Source organism: Cyprinus carpio, chromosome B5 (assembly GCF_018340385.1).
Source record: "Cyprinus carpio isolate SPL01 chromosome B5, ASM1834038v1, whole genome shotgun sequence".
NCBI lineage: Eukaryota > Metazoa > Chordata > Actinopteri > Cypriniformes > Cyprinidae > Cyprinus > Cyprinus carpio.
This window is the reverse complement of record NC_056601.1, coordinates 10,784,180-10,799,336: the sequence shown is the minus strand read 5'-3', so window position 1 is coordinate 10,799,336 and position 15,157 is coordinate 10,784,180. Positions and strand designations below refer to the sequence as shown.

Sequence of the window (15,157 nt, the reverse complement as noted above, 5' to 3'; positions counted from 1 at the left end):
AATAAAAAAATTAACAATACTTTGACAGCATTAATTAATCACAGTTAATGTTAATTTTACATGTATTAGTACATTTAAGTTTTCTAAATGAACATAAGTTTATCTATCTTAAAATTTATGAATAAACATGTTACTTTTTAACATGTTGATTTTAACTAAACCAAATGTGTTATATGGTACTCTAAAGGGTAACATAACATAAACCTAATAAATCTAAAATATGTTTCTACGGAACCAATAAAGATAATTGATGCTTTTCATGCTTTAATACCCATTATATGTCTACTGCATTAACATACAAGTGTACTTTTATTATATACTCTTTGCTATGTTGTCACAGTGAACATACTGAATTAGTGCATCTAATGTTTTTTTATGTTTTATTATTTTTAAGTCCAAGAAGAGTTTGTGAAAAACATGGAGAACACTTCTGTTGAGAGCCTCATACAGAAACTGGCAGAAAGCAAAGGAACTGGCAAAGAGAGACCAGGTAACACAGCTAAATCTCTCACACACGGCATTAACCTCTGGCACTGAAATACTTTGCTCTTGATATTATTAATAAGACTGGTCATGAGTTCATAACCAACTGACTTAATGATGAAAATGAGTGTTAGTCTGCACTGTAAACCCACAAATGGAGAATATTTGACTTGACTGCTGTAGCACGGTGGAGTTTACACTGGAGGATTTGTGGAGCTCTGACCCTTACAGGGGTTTTCAGCCCTGGTCTCAGCAAGCACTGGCTGCCACATGCTAATGCTAGCGTCACATGCTAAGTGGAATGTCAAGCTTGCCCAACTTTACATAAGATTAAGCCACTAGAAATTGATAGAGGTTGACACGGCTACACTTCCCCCTGTGTTCTTGCTATTTTTCCTCACTTATTCCTCCGTGATCTTTCGTTTAACCTCCTGCTTCTCCCTCCTTTCACAGGGTGGAAGTTTTTTTGCATTTCACTTAGAGAATATAATTTTGCTTGAAGCTAAAGAGGTGTGGGGCATAATTAAACCAGTTTAACCAGCAATTATATTAACGGTATAAATGTTGTACACTAGATACTTATAATTAGTGCTGTCAAACGATTAATCGCGATTAATCGCATCCAAAATAAAAGTTTTTGTTTACATAGTATATGTGTATGTACTGTGTATATTTATTATGTATATATATAAATACACACATGCATGTATTTAAGAAAAATAGGTTACATTTATATATTAAATATATTTATATAATAATATATATTTTATGAATATAAATATATGCATGTAAATACATGTAAATATTTTTCAAAATATATGCTGTGTGTGTGTGTGTGTGTCTAAATGTATTTATAATAAATATACATGGTACACACATATATTATGTAAACAAACTTTTATTTTTGATGTCATTAATTGCGATTAATCGTTAAGCACTACTTATAATACAACACAGTTAATCTAATTAACACTCATTAACATTTAAGGTTTTTTATTTAAAATAACTATTTTCAGTTTTTCAATTTAATATATTTTATGTATTTTATTAATGCATGTAATTTATTCTTGAATATTTATTCCTAATTTATTTGCTGAATGCCTTAGTGTCACATTATCCTTCAGAAATCTTTCTAATATGCTGATTTGGTGCCCAAGAAATATGTCTTATCATCAATGTTAATAGTTGTTCTGCTTAATATTTTTAATAATAAAAAAATTCAAAAACAGTTATTTGAAAGAAAATAATTTTCTAACTGTCATTTTTTTTTAACTTAATTTTATCAACTTAATTTGTCTTTGCAGAATAAAATTAATTTCATTAAAAAAAACTTACCAAAATATCAAAATGGTACTAATGTATGTATGTACTGTATGTATAAGTGTGTGTATATATAATATTCCATACACAGGTAGCCCAGTTAAACTTTATATCCACAGGGGTCTAAACTGGAGTTTCAGGCTTTTGGTTGCCCTTCATTTGTTTTGACAGCAGAATTAATTGAGACTAAAAACTGTTTTGGTCAACAAAACATTCCTTCCCCCATATCAAGCTGTTCATTAGGGATTGCGCCGCTGTCAGAGCAATAACCTGTGTGGCACACTGATGAAATCAGAGCAGCCCTAACCAGTATAGAGAGAGAGAGGTTGAACAAACTTTGTACCACGGAAACAATCCCGAAGTGACATGCTGGGCTGTAGGGAGGTTGCAAGAGCAGTTCAGTGATTTCCAGCTGGGCTGTGAACTGGCTGCCAGCCAGACACGCAAACTCTCCTCGCTGCGCCATCCAAGAGCCCATGCTCAGCATATGCAATTTAAAAAAAAAAACATCCTTAGTTAATGCATGACTGCATGCGCTTCTCATATACAAACATGCATGTGTACGAGCATTCACAAAAGCATATATTTACCTAGCTATCTAAATAAACCTTAGACGTTGTTGTTGCTGTTGTTTTAATAATTCTGACTATAATTACTAAAGACCAGCCATAATAGAAACCTTTTTTTTTTTTTTTTTTTTTTTATAAAACTAATTATAAATAAAACTAGTTAACTTCTCTGGACATTTTCACAGCAATGTTTCCTCAAAGTATTGCTATAAACCCCCACACACATAAATACACACATGTTCATGTAAACAAAGCAGTCTGTCTGCTTACATGAGTTTAAACAAAACCTAATACCCTTTTCCGGGTTTAGATGGCATTGTTGTGTCTGATGTTTGGATTTGTGTGCATAAATATTGTTAGATGGAGCCTGGAAGTGTTGTCATTTGCACGTCCCTCACCTGACATCACCTAATTAGATGAAAGCAGCTGCATGGAAATCTTGGCGATTAATCTCCATTGTCCGGTTTTATAAACCTGTTTAGACAAACTTGCAGATTTGTTGTAATGAATATGAAATATTACAGATTTGTGCATCTTTCTAATTTGGCTATTATTTGAAGACACGTTTGATGAAAATTTTAGCTAATTCTGACTTGAAGGTGCTTAGAAGGATAAGGTTTTGTTTTTTGTTTTGTTTATTTTTGGTTTGGTTTGGTTTGGTGTTTTTTTTGTTGTTGTTTTGTTTTGTTTTTTGGTTTGGTTTGTTTCATTTTCTTTTCCAGTTGTTTTGATTTTGTTATGTTTAGGTTTTTCTTTTAAAAATGCAAAAGTTTTTCTGAAGGTTAGAGTTTGTTTATAAATATTACACATAATTTTTACATAACAGCAAAAACAAATTATGTAAAAACAAATAAATGTTTGTGATAATAAGAGGTTTATATCCCTAATAAGACAGTGTGTAATTCAAATGAATCCAATAATTTGATATATTTAATATGATTTCAATTGAAGTGGGTCTTTTATTTTGTGTGTGTGTTTGGGTATGTGTGTGAACTTACAGTATGTGTCATTTAGTTCAGATTGTTTGATCAGAGATGATCTCAAACAAACAAAAACAGAGAGCTAAAAGGGTGAAGTGATCTGGTGCAGTAGAGTAGATCAGTCATACTGTATCCACGTCAGCGTGTGTGATGTGTGCCTGTCGTGACTGCTCTGAACAGTGCACATGAGGTCCGCTCGCAGCCACCGTTCTCCAGGGAAACTCTATTGAACCGCTCGAGTTAAATATCACACACTTTTGTTTTTTCAGGTCAAGGCATTTTTTTGTGCAATGAAAATAGCGCCCCGGGCTCTCTTGCTGGGGTCTGGTGGTAGTAAAATTCTGTCTTTCGTTTTCTTGGACAAGCATTAGCTTTTACGCGCATTAACACAAAAGAAAACATGCTCTAAAGGGCTCTTAGAGCACTGAGGGGCATCTCTCCTCTCTTTACGGCCAGTCACGAAAGCACAGAATTAATATTTATATGCTGCTCAGGGTATTTATTGAGAATCTATAGCCAAACCAACTGAGGTTAGTAAGATTAAAATTAGATTTCATTTTGTATCCTGTTATTCTGCGTTTTAACTTCACTTTGAAATAAAAACTTGGCTGACATGTTGTTAGGTCATGACTGCTAAAACCCTAAGAAGCGAAATACAGTGAAAATGGCAGAGTTTGTTTGCTTAAATCCCTTCACCCATGTGTCAGTGTAGAAATAGGTCATGTTGAAAGTGTAAAAGCTTGGAGGTAAATATGCAAAATTGATAAGCAAGAAATGAAGCATGCAGTGTGTTGTCTTTTGCAGCAAGTCTGTGCATTCATATTTTCAGTGTGGGCTAGTGTACAGCATTTGACTGAGTGTTATCAATGCTACACGTCATTGTGTTGGATTTGTGTGTTTATTTGATTTCTGAGGTTAAAATCAGAAGTGCTTCCAAGCATTTGTGTGTGTGTGCGCATCTATTAGTGTGTTGTATGCTGGCTGCGAACTAAATGCTTTGGCTTAAAGGAGAAGTCAGATCATGCTGATTGTCACCAGACCGCTAGTGTATGTGTGTGTGTGTGTGTGTGTGTGTGTGTGTGTGTGTGTGTGTGTGTGTGTGTGTCACTGTTTTTGTGGAGTTATGTGCATGATTTTATGACACGCTATAAAAACAAAACAGTTTTAATATTAAATATTACACCATATCATAATTCTTGATTTCAAGATACTGTAACAGGACATCCCTTCAATCATTTGTATTTGTTTGTCTGTTGTCATTACAGGGCCCATTGAATTTGAGGAATGTAATGTCTCAATAGCCACAGAAGGTCTGCATTAATTTTTCTCTCCGTTCCATTTTGGGTTTTTATATATATATATGTATATATATATATATGTATGTATGTATGTATATATATATATATATATGTAGGAAAAGTATAAAAAAAATATAAGTTCCCTTTAATATCTCTGATTACATCTTTTTATAACAATTTACTTAGAATTTTAGTTTTATATCCTTTGTGTTCTGTTAAACAGCATAATATCTATTTTAGGATGTGTTTCAGTATTTGTCTAGATTTGTGATAATCATTGCTTATGTCTGTTTAGGTGCAAAACCCAGAAAAAGGAAAACTTTTGCCATACCAGGCCGACGGAAAGATAAAGACACAGATTCCACGTAAGTGTTGACTTTTACTTTAATGTGATCTCACTTGCTCTTTATGCATTTAAAGAATTAAACTATTATTTTTAATTCTCAAAGGTAATTTTATTTGACAAAACCTGAGAGAAGGTTGAGAGAAGTAAACCCATTTTTGCTATGGAGAGTTTTTGCAATTTAGAGCAATAATTACTGTGTTTGAGTAATTATAATAACTTATATTTGCATAGTAATTTTGCATTTGTGGTAAAATGAAGTATTATTCTCTAATAAGCTTTTCTCCATCTTGAATAGTGAATCGGCTGAAGTAGAAGCAGTTGTGAGTATACGCTTTTCTTTTTTCCTATACAATTAATAATTTTGTTTATTATCATTATTACTGAAGAAAATTATTCATATTTTGAATGTTTTAATACAAAGCCTGTCATTTCATAACATGAAAGCCATTTCTTCTGATCAAAGTATGCTCTTTCTTGTTATTTTGGAGAAACTCCATTTGAGTCGCACCCACAGTGCTCCTTTTGTTCGTCTTTCTTTCAGAACGCTTCCAACGGAGCTCCCCCGGGTTTCTACGGTGCTATAGATCTTCATAACGCCGTGAGTGGTGACCTAATGTTGTTGAAGGATTGTCTATAATTCTTACAATGTTAAGTAAAGACAACATAGTGTACATACTTCTTGCGATATTGCTAACAATAGTGTATTTTACCTCAGTCGGACTCTCCTCGTGTTGTGATGTATTGAAGAGTGTGAATAATAGGATTTTTTTGTCTGCGGTGTGTTCTGTGTTTTTCTGCAGAATGTGCCTCAGCTGGACGAAGAGGGCTTCTGTATCCGACCAGAAGTCAACGAGAATGATATCCTCACTCCAGATCCATCTCTTCCATTCTCCCCATCCCTCACACACACACACACACAGTTTCATCTCGGCCACAGAAACATTTTCATCTCTTTCATCGCCTCTACTCAGTGTAAACTCTGAACACTTTTTTTTGGCTCGAGAACATAGTGTGATAACTTTCTTTGTTGCACTTTTATCTGAATCGCTGCCAAGTCATTCCTTCCCATCAGATTTTCTTTTGTTTTTTTTTCTTTACCAAAGCTATGTCATCGCTCTGTGTGGATTAGAATATTTTCAAATAAAATACACAATCTGATCTTCTTAGCCCATGATACTATAGACAAATGGTCATGCCCCCACATCCATTTTCCTTAACGATTCTGATCACATGCCAAAGAGAACTCCTTTTATTCATCCAGTGACTCAGAAGATGAGGACGAGCCAAGAAAATTCCACGTCCAGATCAAACCCGTGCAGACAAACAATGGCACACACCAGCACAAAGCCACCATCGACGAGCTGAAGGCCTCCATTGGAAACATCACGCTCTCACCCACCCCTGCCGTAAGAGACGCCTCACACAGCATTCATTCATTCATGCACAGAATAATGCAAGCTGGTCTCCCTCTATAAAGGGTGATTGTACACCTTCAGCAAAGAGACTTGTGATTGGTTGATATCATTTACAGTCATGTTTCTGCTTCCCACACTTCATCTCTTCCCCCAAAAATCTCCGTTGGCTCAGCAGACACTAGAGGGCACTATTTGATTATGATCGTTACAGGCGGTCCATAGAGAAGCTTTAAATGCATTCACACTTTTTTTTTTCCTCCATCCTGATTTGTGCGCCTGAGTGCAATTGTATTTTGCGTGTGTGTTCGTTACGCACCTGTGGTCATTATAAGGATTTAACTAGCTCATTGAAAATAATATTGTGTTGGCCCAACAGACGTTAGAATTTTCCAGCGAGGGAATGAACATGTAATTAATCTCAAGTGTCTGTGTCCCAGTTAGTCACGATGACATAATGGGTGACGTCACACAAAGATGATCGGCTATCCTTCATTTAATGTTATAAATGAAGTGTGTGTGTGTGTGTGTGTGTGTGTGTGTGTGTGTGTGTGTGTGTGTGTGTGTGTGTGTGTGTGTGTGTGTGTGTGCACGTGTACAGTTGTGTGGTCAAGCAGTTCCTTTTGCACACACTGTGAGCCTGTGGACCATCTGTGTGTGTGTGTGTGTGTGTGCTGTTGGTAAACAAACCCATGCAACTTCCTGCCTGAAATCTCACCACAGGAAGCACGGAAGGGACTCTGTTTCTAATGAGTAAGATCATGTAGGTAAACGCACACACACACACACAAAGGCTCATGAATGCAAAAGCTGTGTCCATAAAATAAAAGTTTAGTTTAATAGTTTTTAGGCAACCAATGTCTTGACATGTTCAGAGCTAATTGGTTAAAAATAAACAAAACATCCCTGATTCTTGTGAATGGTTTGCAGCTTTCTTCCTTTTCTTTTGAATAAAAGTTAATCATTTTATTAATCGAGGATGCATTAAATTGATCAAAAGTAACAGTAAAGACATTAATGTTAAAAAAGATTTATATAAGATAAATGCTGTTATTTTGAATTTTGTATTTATCAAAGAATCCAAATTCTACAAAAATATTATGCACTTTCATCATTAATCATAATAATAAGAAATATCTCTTGAGCATCAGATAAGCATATACAGAATGATTTGTGAAACATCATGTGACACTAAAGACTAAAGTGATGGCTGCTAAAAAATTTGGCTTTAAATCACATCACACAAATTAAAATAGAAAAGTTGAAAATAGACATTTTAAATTGTAACAATATTTCACAATATTTTTGTTCACATAAATGCAGCCTTATTTTAATAAACATTTAAAACAAATTGTTTGAACCAAACTTTGAATGATAGCGTATTTGTATTGGCTGATGAACATTAGCTGTGTTATGGACAGAATAAAAACAAATTGGTTAGGTTAGTTATCAGTAACATCGTTTGTAACTGTGATTTCTCTTTGTCCAAGATTTCATGTGTCCTACTGCTCAGTTTCACCCTTTTGTGTGTTTTACATTCTCTCTCCGCATCCCTCGCTCTTCGTCTCGTTGTGACGCTTTGAGATGACAGAGTGATGTATTTCTACAATAACACATCCTCACAAGTGCCAGCTTGTGTTTTCAGTGAGCACAGCCGGGGCGACAGTTTACTTTAGACACCTTCGCTGCCGCCTCTGTTTGCTCTGTTTGAGATGGATTAACACACATCTTTTAGAGAGGCTCTTCATCATTCATTTCACCAGGCTTGAGCTTTCTGTTTTGCCCCAAATGTGCTCAGTAATCACTCAGATTAACCTCTGAAATATTTACACATCACAAAAACTCCGTTCACCATACTGAACATTTGTCTTTGTGTCTCATATCAGAGTTTTGTTTCCTTTCCGTCTCAGTCTCCTTTCTTTTCATTGCCCTGTTTGTTTCATTTTTAGGCGGATATGTTTTATGTAGTTTTGGTTAAGTCAGGAAATCTAGGTGATGACGAATGCCATGTCATCTGTTGTAGATTATTGGTATTATTGAGCTTTCCATTTCCATTTCCCCTAGTCTTCTGTTGTCTCTTTTTCCCTTCATGTGTGCTCTCTCTCTCTTTTTCGTTGGCGGGTGTGTGGCCTGGGTGCTGTAATTGAACCCATTTGCCACTCTCTGCCTATGGGACTAAACCCTGCCTTGCATGCATGTCTGTTTGTATGCATGCGTGTGTTTGTTTGTGTTTCCACAGTTTTTCTTTTTACATTTATGGTCCATACGTTGATGTTCTGATGTGTTTCTTTTCATCAAACACACCAAAAACAAGTGAGATTTCTTTCCATCCACTCTGACAGAGTTTCGGGCAGAGATGCTGCATATGAGTCACTTTGAATACACAATAAACTAAGCCTTCCCATCTTTGTGCATTTGTTGCCGTTTTGCTAGTTGACTCTTGTTGACATTTCTCAGCCTCAAAACAATCCCGGTAGTGAATTTGGTTGGATTCTCTGCCACTCATTTTCTCGTGTTTAGACTGCCTGCAGAATATTGATGCAGAACTTATGGTTTGGATATGTAATCTCAATAGAGCGGTTCTCTGCTCATTCTTCTTGTGTGTGTGTGTGTGTGTGTGTGTGTGCGCGTGTCGTCCTGTGAGGCCAATATCTATTCACTTCATGTCTTCTGCTGTTTACATAACTCCTCTCACGCTCATTAATAAAAGCCTGTTTTCATTTCCAGGTTCATATGAAGAAGAACCAATCCAGTGAGTATTCCTCTCTTTTTTTTTTTTCATCCTCCCTCCATCCCTCTGTCACTCTGAAGGTTTGGCTCTGGAGAGTGCCTGCCATTTTGACTTCTCTTTTTAGTTTTTCTTGGCCGTGACGTTTCTCGTCAAGCCTCCTTCATCTCGCTCCGGTGACCCCTCCAAAGCCAACTCATCCCATGAGAAAATAAACATCATCTCCCATTTTTTCCTCATCTGAGTAGCACAGCGTTGCCTCCTTAAGCCATGAGCAAGATTAACTGCTTAATTGTGTGTTTATGTTTTTCTATCCATCATAATTTTACATTTTTCCAGTAAATTGTGGCTTAAACGAACACAGATGCATGCCAGAATGTAGTGTTTACACTGCGGCATGTTCTCACATCAAGAGCGACGATTTCAACCTCCCAGGAAAGTTTTACATACTTTAAATCCATAAGACAGTAATTGAGCTTACAGTAGAAATGTTTTGTTATTCTTGCACTGGAACGGCAAACATTTCTTCAAAGAACGCATTTACCGCAAACCTCTTGCACGTGCTGAAAATGATAAGGTCTGGCAGATCATTTTATCTGATAAGTCCTTTAATCCAATAGATGTTATGTTTTATCTGAAATCACACCAAGATGCTATTTCAGGAATCACAAAAGTATTCTGTTTATAAGTTTTAAGAGAACCATGTTTAATTTCTTTTTACAAACTGATTTTATGGGTTATTGGTGTCGAGCCAAAATGTCCTTTTCAGGTTATGGCATATAACTGATAAACGGCCAAAAAAATGATGCTGTTTTGTGTGATAAATAAATAAAACACTAAAAAACATGTTGATTTAAAAGCCACAATTGACTTTAAACATCATGACATTATATAGATGTTTATTTTGAGATTTATTAAAGAATACATTTATCAATGTTATTAAATTTAGATTTTTAAAAATTTTAATGAGCATTGGATGACTGCAAAAGGTGTTCTAAATAGTAAACTGATACCATACATATATATACAGATATATTTCTTATGCGGCACCTGGGTGACTTAAAATAAACTAAAGAATATTCAGTACTGAATGTTATTGTAAATGTGGATCTCACACATACTTGCTGTAGGAATGACACGACAACAAACATTCCCTGCTATAAAACCAAAGTCAGGTGAGTCTGCTGAGTGTAGCAAAACTCTTTTGGTCTGAAGTTGCATTTGTGTTGGTGGGAATGAGGGATTCCGTTGAAGCTAAAAAATAAATAAATTAAAAAAAAAAAAAAAAAAATGTGCAATCTAAAAAAAAAAAATATTTGTACTAAAATTACCATTGGTAACTAATTTAATCTGTTGTCTTTTAACACTGTCATTTGTTCTTTGTGTATAATACACTGTATGTCTTTGGGATTTGATCTCAAATATGTAGCATTTAAAATGTACTATGCAGAACATTTATAGCATGTCATTTTAAATGTATGTATTTGATGCTTGACCTGTGATAAATGGGGTTGCAAGAACATGTGTCTCATGTAGTACTCAACTTATTACCAGTTGACATGGCACTTCATGGTCAGAAACACTATCCCCGCTCAACCAAATGACTGCTGCAGTTTATTTTCTGGCTTCCCTATTGTTTTTTTTTTGTTTTTTTTTGTTTTTTTAATCTGGCATCCAACAATAGTTTTTCTCTTAACATTCTAGTATTTAATTTGTTAATGTCATTTTTACTTCATGAAACACATGAGTTGCATTTTAAATCAAGGCCTAATCATGAAGCCTGAAGAGTTGCCCCATGACTCATTTGTGTGTGTTCTCATTGTTTTACAGGTGATGAACTGACACGACCCAAGATACCGCAGACATCCTTTAATGAGTAAGAGAAGCTTCACTGTTAACCCTGTCACTCTATTTGGAAAACATTGTTACCTGTTATTCACTTAGTTGTACAACTGTCATGTTTTTTTTTCTTCAAACAGTAGATTAGCCAGTAATGACCTGCTGTCTTTGGATCCATTTGTCCCAACCAGCTCCAGCTCCTCTATACCCCACTTATCAGGTAACTCTGTCTGTTGTAATACAGCAAATAGACATAATTTATCATTCCAAATCCAAGGTGTTATATCTTACATAAACTGTACAAAAGAACATGTGTATGTGTGTTTGTGTATATATATTACACACACACAAGTGTTTACAAGTAATATTTATATTTAAAACATGTCTCAGGGTCAGCATCTTAATGACAGAGTTCAGCTTGACAGTAATGGAGTCAGAACGTTCTTCATCGACCACACACATACACACACACACACACACACACACACACACTGTACAGGCAGACAGTCGTAAGTCATTCACCCCTCCATCCCCCAGCCTCTGGGAGGCTTGTCTTAGGTCTGACCTCCTTCATTATTGATGATGCTTACAGGCTGCTGAAAGTGTCTGGGCTTTTCCAGTCCACAACAGTCTCCTCTAGAGAGCTTGCTCAGGCTGCTGTTGTCACGGAAACCCTCGTATCCCACAGCGACTTCATACAGTATATCACTCAGTCTGTCCTCTGCTTTAGTATGAAATCTTTTGTGAATACCATGGGATTTTTTTTGTTGTTGTGGTTGTTTGTTTCTTTGTTTCTAATTTGCTGGTTTGTTTATTTTTATTTTTGTTTATTTTTGTTTTTGTATTTTTTACATTTTGGAATTACAGAATGGGTGTTTTAAAAATATATCTCAGTTGTTAACTGATATTTGTATTTCTCAACGCAAATTATGGCATCTACACAAAAATGTGCCCTTGTGTTACAAAGAAAAGCCCCCTGTGTATGCCGTGATTATAGTGTGTGTGCTCCCTCATGCTCTACGCGTCTCCCTCTCCTTAGCTCTTGACCTTGATTGTTGAAATGAAATGTTATTTTCGCATCTGGGAATTAGGAGCTTCCATATCTTGGAGAATGGTGCAGTTGATATTTATCTTAACCCAATTTAATTTTCACAGAATTGACAGTATGTCATATACACATTTCTTTTGTGGCTATTAATTATTTTATAGAAAATGTTTTAGACTTTTTAATTATATGTTGTAATCCTTTATTTTGGAAAATATATTGTGGGTAAATTCTAGGGTTAAGGTTATATTCGTTTGCAAACAAGTGAGCGCTTTTCTTGCTAAGCCACTCAATGCAGTCACTAAAAAAAGCCAACCCGTCATTCAAGCTCTGACCTTAGCTGCGAGGGCCAATCGTAATCCAGAGTTAATTGGCACCTTCAGAGGTCAGAGGGCGGAGTTTGGAGTCCCCATGTCACAGACATTGTCAAACATGATCTTGTTATGGGTCTGACCTGGCAAAGGAACAAAAAGAGCAGTGAAGAGGATATAGGACGTGAGTAACATAGCGAGGTATCGCACTTGCATTTTTGCTTTTTTTTTCCGCTGCTGTGAGCTATTGTGCTATTTAGGTTTTTCTTTTTTGGCTTTTGATTAGTGTTGTTTCTTTCATGTGTTTTAATATGTTTTAATTGAGCCTTATTTATATTGATTTCCTTTTATTTTCTCTTTCTTTGTATTTGTTCAACGCTTTTTGTTGTTTCTCAGACCTGGCTTCTCTCTTCTTAGCATCTTTCCCTACATCTCTCCCACTGCAGTTAAATGATGAGGTTTTTGAAGACCCAGGTAATGCTATTGCCCATGCTTGCGGTTTGATCGTCAGAATAAAACTCTTTCCATAACAGATTCTGACCCTAATTGCTCAAAATAGGCAAAAATGTGAGTGATGATTGGAATGTTTTGCTTGAACTCACCCCTAATATTTCTAAGAGATGTATCTGTGAATATGAGTATTTTCAACAGAGCCACACTTCACTGTGCTAAAGTTTACATAAATGTAAAAAAAAAGTTCATCATTTACTCAATGAAGCAACATAAGAGTGAGTACAGAATTTACACACTGACCCAGACCTTTTAACAATGTTATGTGACAATATATTTTCAACTCAATTATGTTATAGTATTTTATTTTATGCATTTGTGTTAGTTGGGACTGACAGAGGTGCTTGAAGTTTAGCTGGTAGTTTGCTTTCGATCACCATTTTGTTATATGATTTTTAGGGATCTTTAAAAATACATATTTCAGTAGGATTCCACAATATTCTGACCATAATTTTTTTTTTTATAATTTCTATTCACACTTAAAGTATTGCTTTATTTTAAAAATGTCATTTATATTTTTTGTTAATTTCTCTTTTCATTTTTATTACTTTTTTAAAATAATTGTATACTTATAATTTACTTTAAATTGTATATATATATATATATATATATATATATTGATTATTTTCACTGATTCTTTAAAAAGGTGTATTTTTCCTAGTTTTGGTTTAAAATAGGACATTTTTTAATGTAGTTATGTGAAATATTGAGCTGTATTCCATATTCAACTTAGATCTTCTGTGCTTTTTCCTATTTTTTTTTTCATTTCCTCCATGTAGTCTTTTCAACATGCCTGTCAGTATGTGGGATATTTTTTTTTTTCAACCGTGCATTACTCTTTTCTTTCTGATGACCCCTGTAACAGAAGTGGATTTACAGTCGGAGCCCACCTCTCCTTCAGCAGTCAGTCTTGAGATTACCGAGGCTCCTGCTTTCTCCCTTCCCTCTAAACTCCCTCCTCCTGCCGGTCTTGCCAAGCCGTGCACTCCGCCGTTCCCTGTTCTCTCCTCTCCTCCCTCCACCTCTCCTCGGAAGCTCCCTGACGAGGCTGTTGCTCCCCTCGCCCCTGGCCCAGCTCGAGCTATGAGTGTGCCTCCAGCCCTGCAGGCTGCTCCTAAGGACTATGCTACCCACAAGCCCCCTCTCAGTGCTCCCGTCACTGGTCCAGATGCACTTTCGTCCTGGGCCCAGGGCCAGTGGATTGCCTTTAATGATGCCTTTGTGCCATGTCGTGGACTGTCCCATCAACCAGCAAGGCCTCGGTCAGTGCCTGTTTCTCACCAGCCCAAGCTTTTCTCCAGAGAGCCTGTTGACCCATTTGGCAGCTTTGGGAGAGAGGGGAGTGCCCCCTCTCTAAAGGAAGCACCAGCTCGACCCATGCAGGATGGTAATATTGAGGAATGAGAGTTCTAAGCATGTTCAAACACTGTCCCATGGCTACATGACAGTGAGATATGTACTGTGCATTTAACAAACCTAATTTTTTATGTAACTTGTTTTCATTTAATGTAACTGATTTGGTTTTTATTTATTTACCCCCCCCCCACCCCCAGTTAGAATTTTATTTTACATTTTTTGATTGATTGGTGAAAATGTATATTTTATTTTTGCATTTCTGCATTAATTATTGATTTAAGTAATACAACTGTAACCAACCTGTAAGCCATCATAGTCATAATTACTCTTTAGCTGGATGCAGTAAGAAAGTGTTTGGCCCAAGTTTAGTTTGATAAGTTTAGTTTGTTTTATACAGTGTATGTGTATATATATATATATATATATATATATATATATATATATATATATATATATGTATATGTATATGTTATTTTGGTTCACCTACACAAACAAACTCAGTAAAGTTACTTAAGTTAAATTAATATGAATATCTATTTATTTTTTGCATTTTCTGCATTGATTATTGATTTAAATCAAAATGCATTTTTTTAGCTGGATACAGTAAGAAAGTGTGGCCTAAGTTTGGTTTGCCTTTTGTTTTTTTTCGATTCACCTGCAAAGCATCTCAATGCAAATATGTCTGCAAATTTGCTCAGAAATATCATATGCAGCATTTTCTAATTCCAAAACAGTATGACTAAGATGGTTTAAAAGGTGCAGATGTTTCTTTTCATTTCATTTCTTTACTTGATTTTGTTTTTTATACTTATTTTCTGTATTCACTTTATGTTTTTCCATAATTTATCATTTGTTTATATTGTGTCGTTGGACGTTGCATGTGCATTAGATGTAAACTTTAGATTTGACTGTTAGCCTGTTTCTGCAAGACTGTGTAATGTCAAACCTATTGTAGCAACA

At 35.5% G+C, this 15,157-nt stretch overlaps 1 protein-coding gene across 6 annotated transcripts in view; it reads left to right on the top strand.

Moving 5' to 3' along the window:
* LOC109062969 (F-BAR domain only protein 2) overlaps nucleotides 1–15,157 on the top strand; it is a 38,305-nt gene that overhangs the window by 16,512 nt on the left and 6,636 nt on the right. For 2 of the 6 annotated variants that reach the window (XM_042724267.1, XM_042724265.1), the window contains exons 8-19: nucleotides 394–490; nucleotides 4,618–4,662; nucleotides 4,946–5,015; nucleotides 5,292–5,316; nucleotides 5,538–5,594; nucleotides 5,797–5,854; nucleotides 6,227–6,402; nucleotides 9,136–9,160; nucleotides 10,267–10,311; nucleotides 10,967–11,012; nucleotides 11,116–11,195; nucleotides 13,707–14,228. In XM_042724267.1, the coding sequence (XP_042580201.1) occupies nucleotides 394–490; nucleotides 4,618–4,662; nucleotides 4,946–5,015; nucleotides 5,292–5,316; nucleotides 5,538–5,594; nucleotides 5,797–5,854; nucleotides 6,227–6,402; nucleotides 9,136–9,160; nucleotides 10,267–10,311; nucleotides 10,967–11,012; nucleotides 11,116–11,195; nucleotides 13,707–14,228 (1,246 nt within the window). The remainder of the gene's footprint in view (nucleotides 1–393; nucleotides 491–4,617; nucleotides 4,663–4,945; nucleotides 5,016–5,291; nucleotides 5,317–5,537; nucleotides 5,595–5,796; nucleotides 5,855–6,226; nucleotides 6,403–9,135; nucleotides 9,161–10,266; nucleotides 10,312–10,966; nucleotides 11,013–11,115; nucleotides 11,196–13,706; nucleotides 14,229–15,157) is intronic. The other 4 variants (XM_042724269.1, XM_042724271.1, XM_042724266.1 and 1 more) reach the window with 3 other exon arrangements.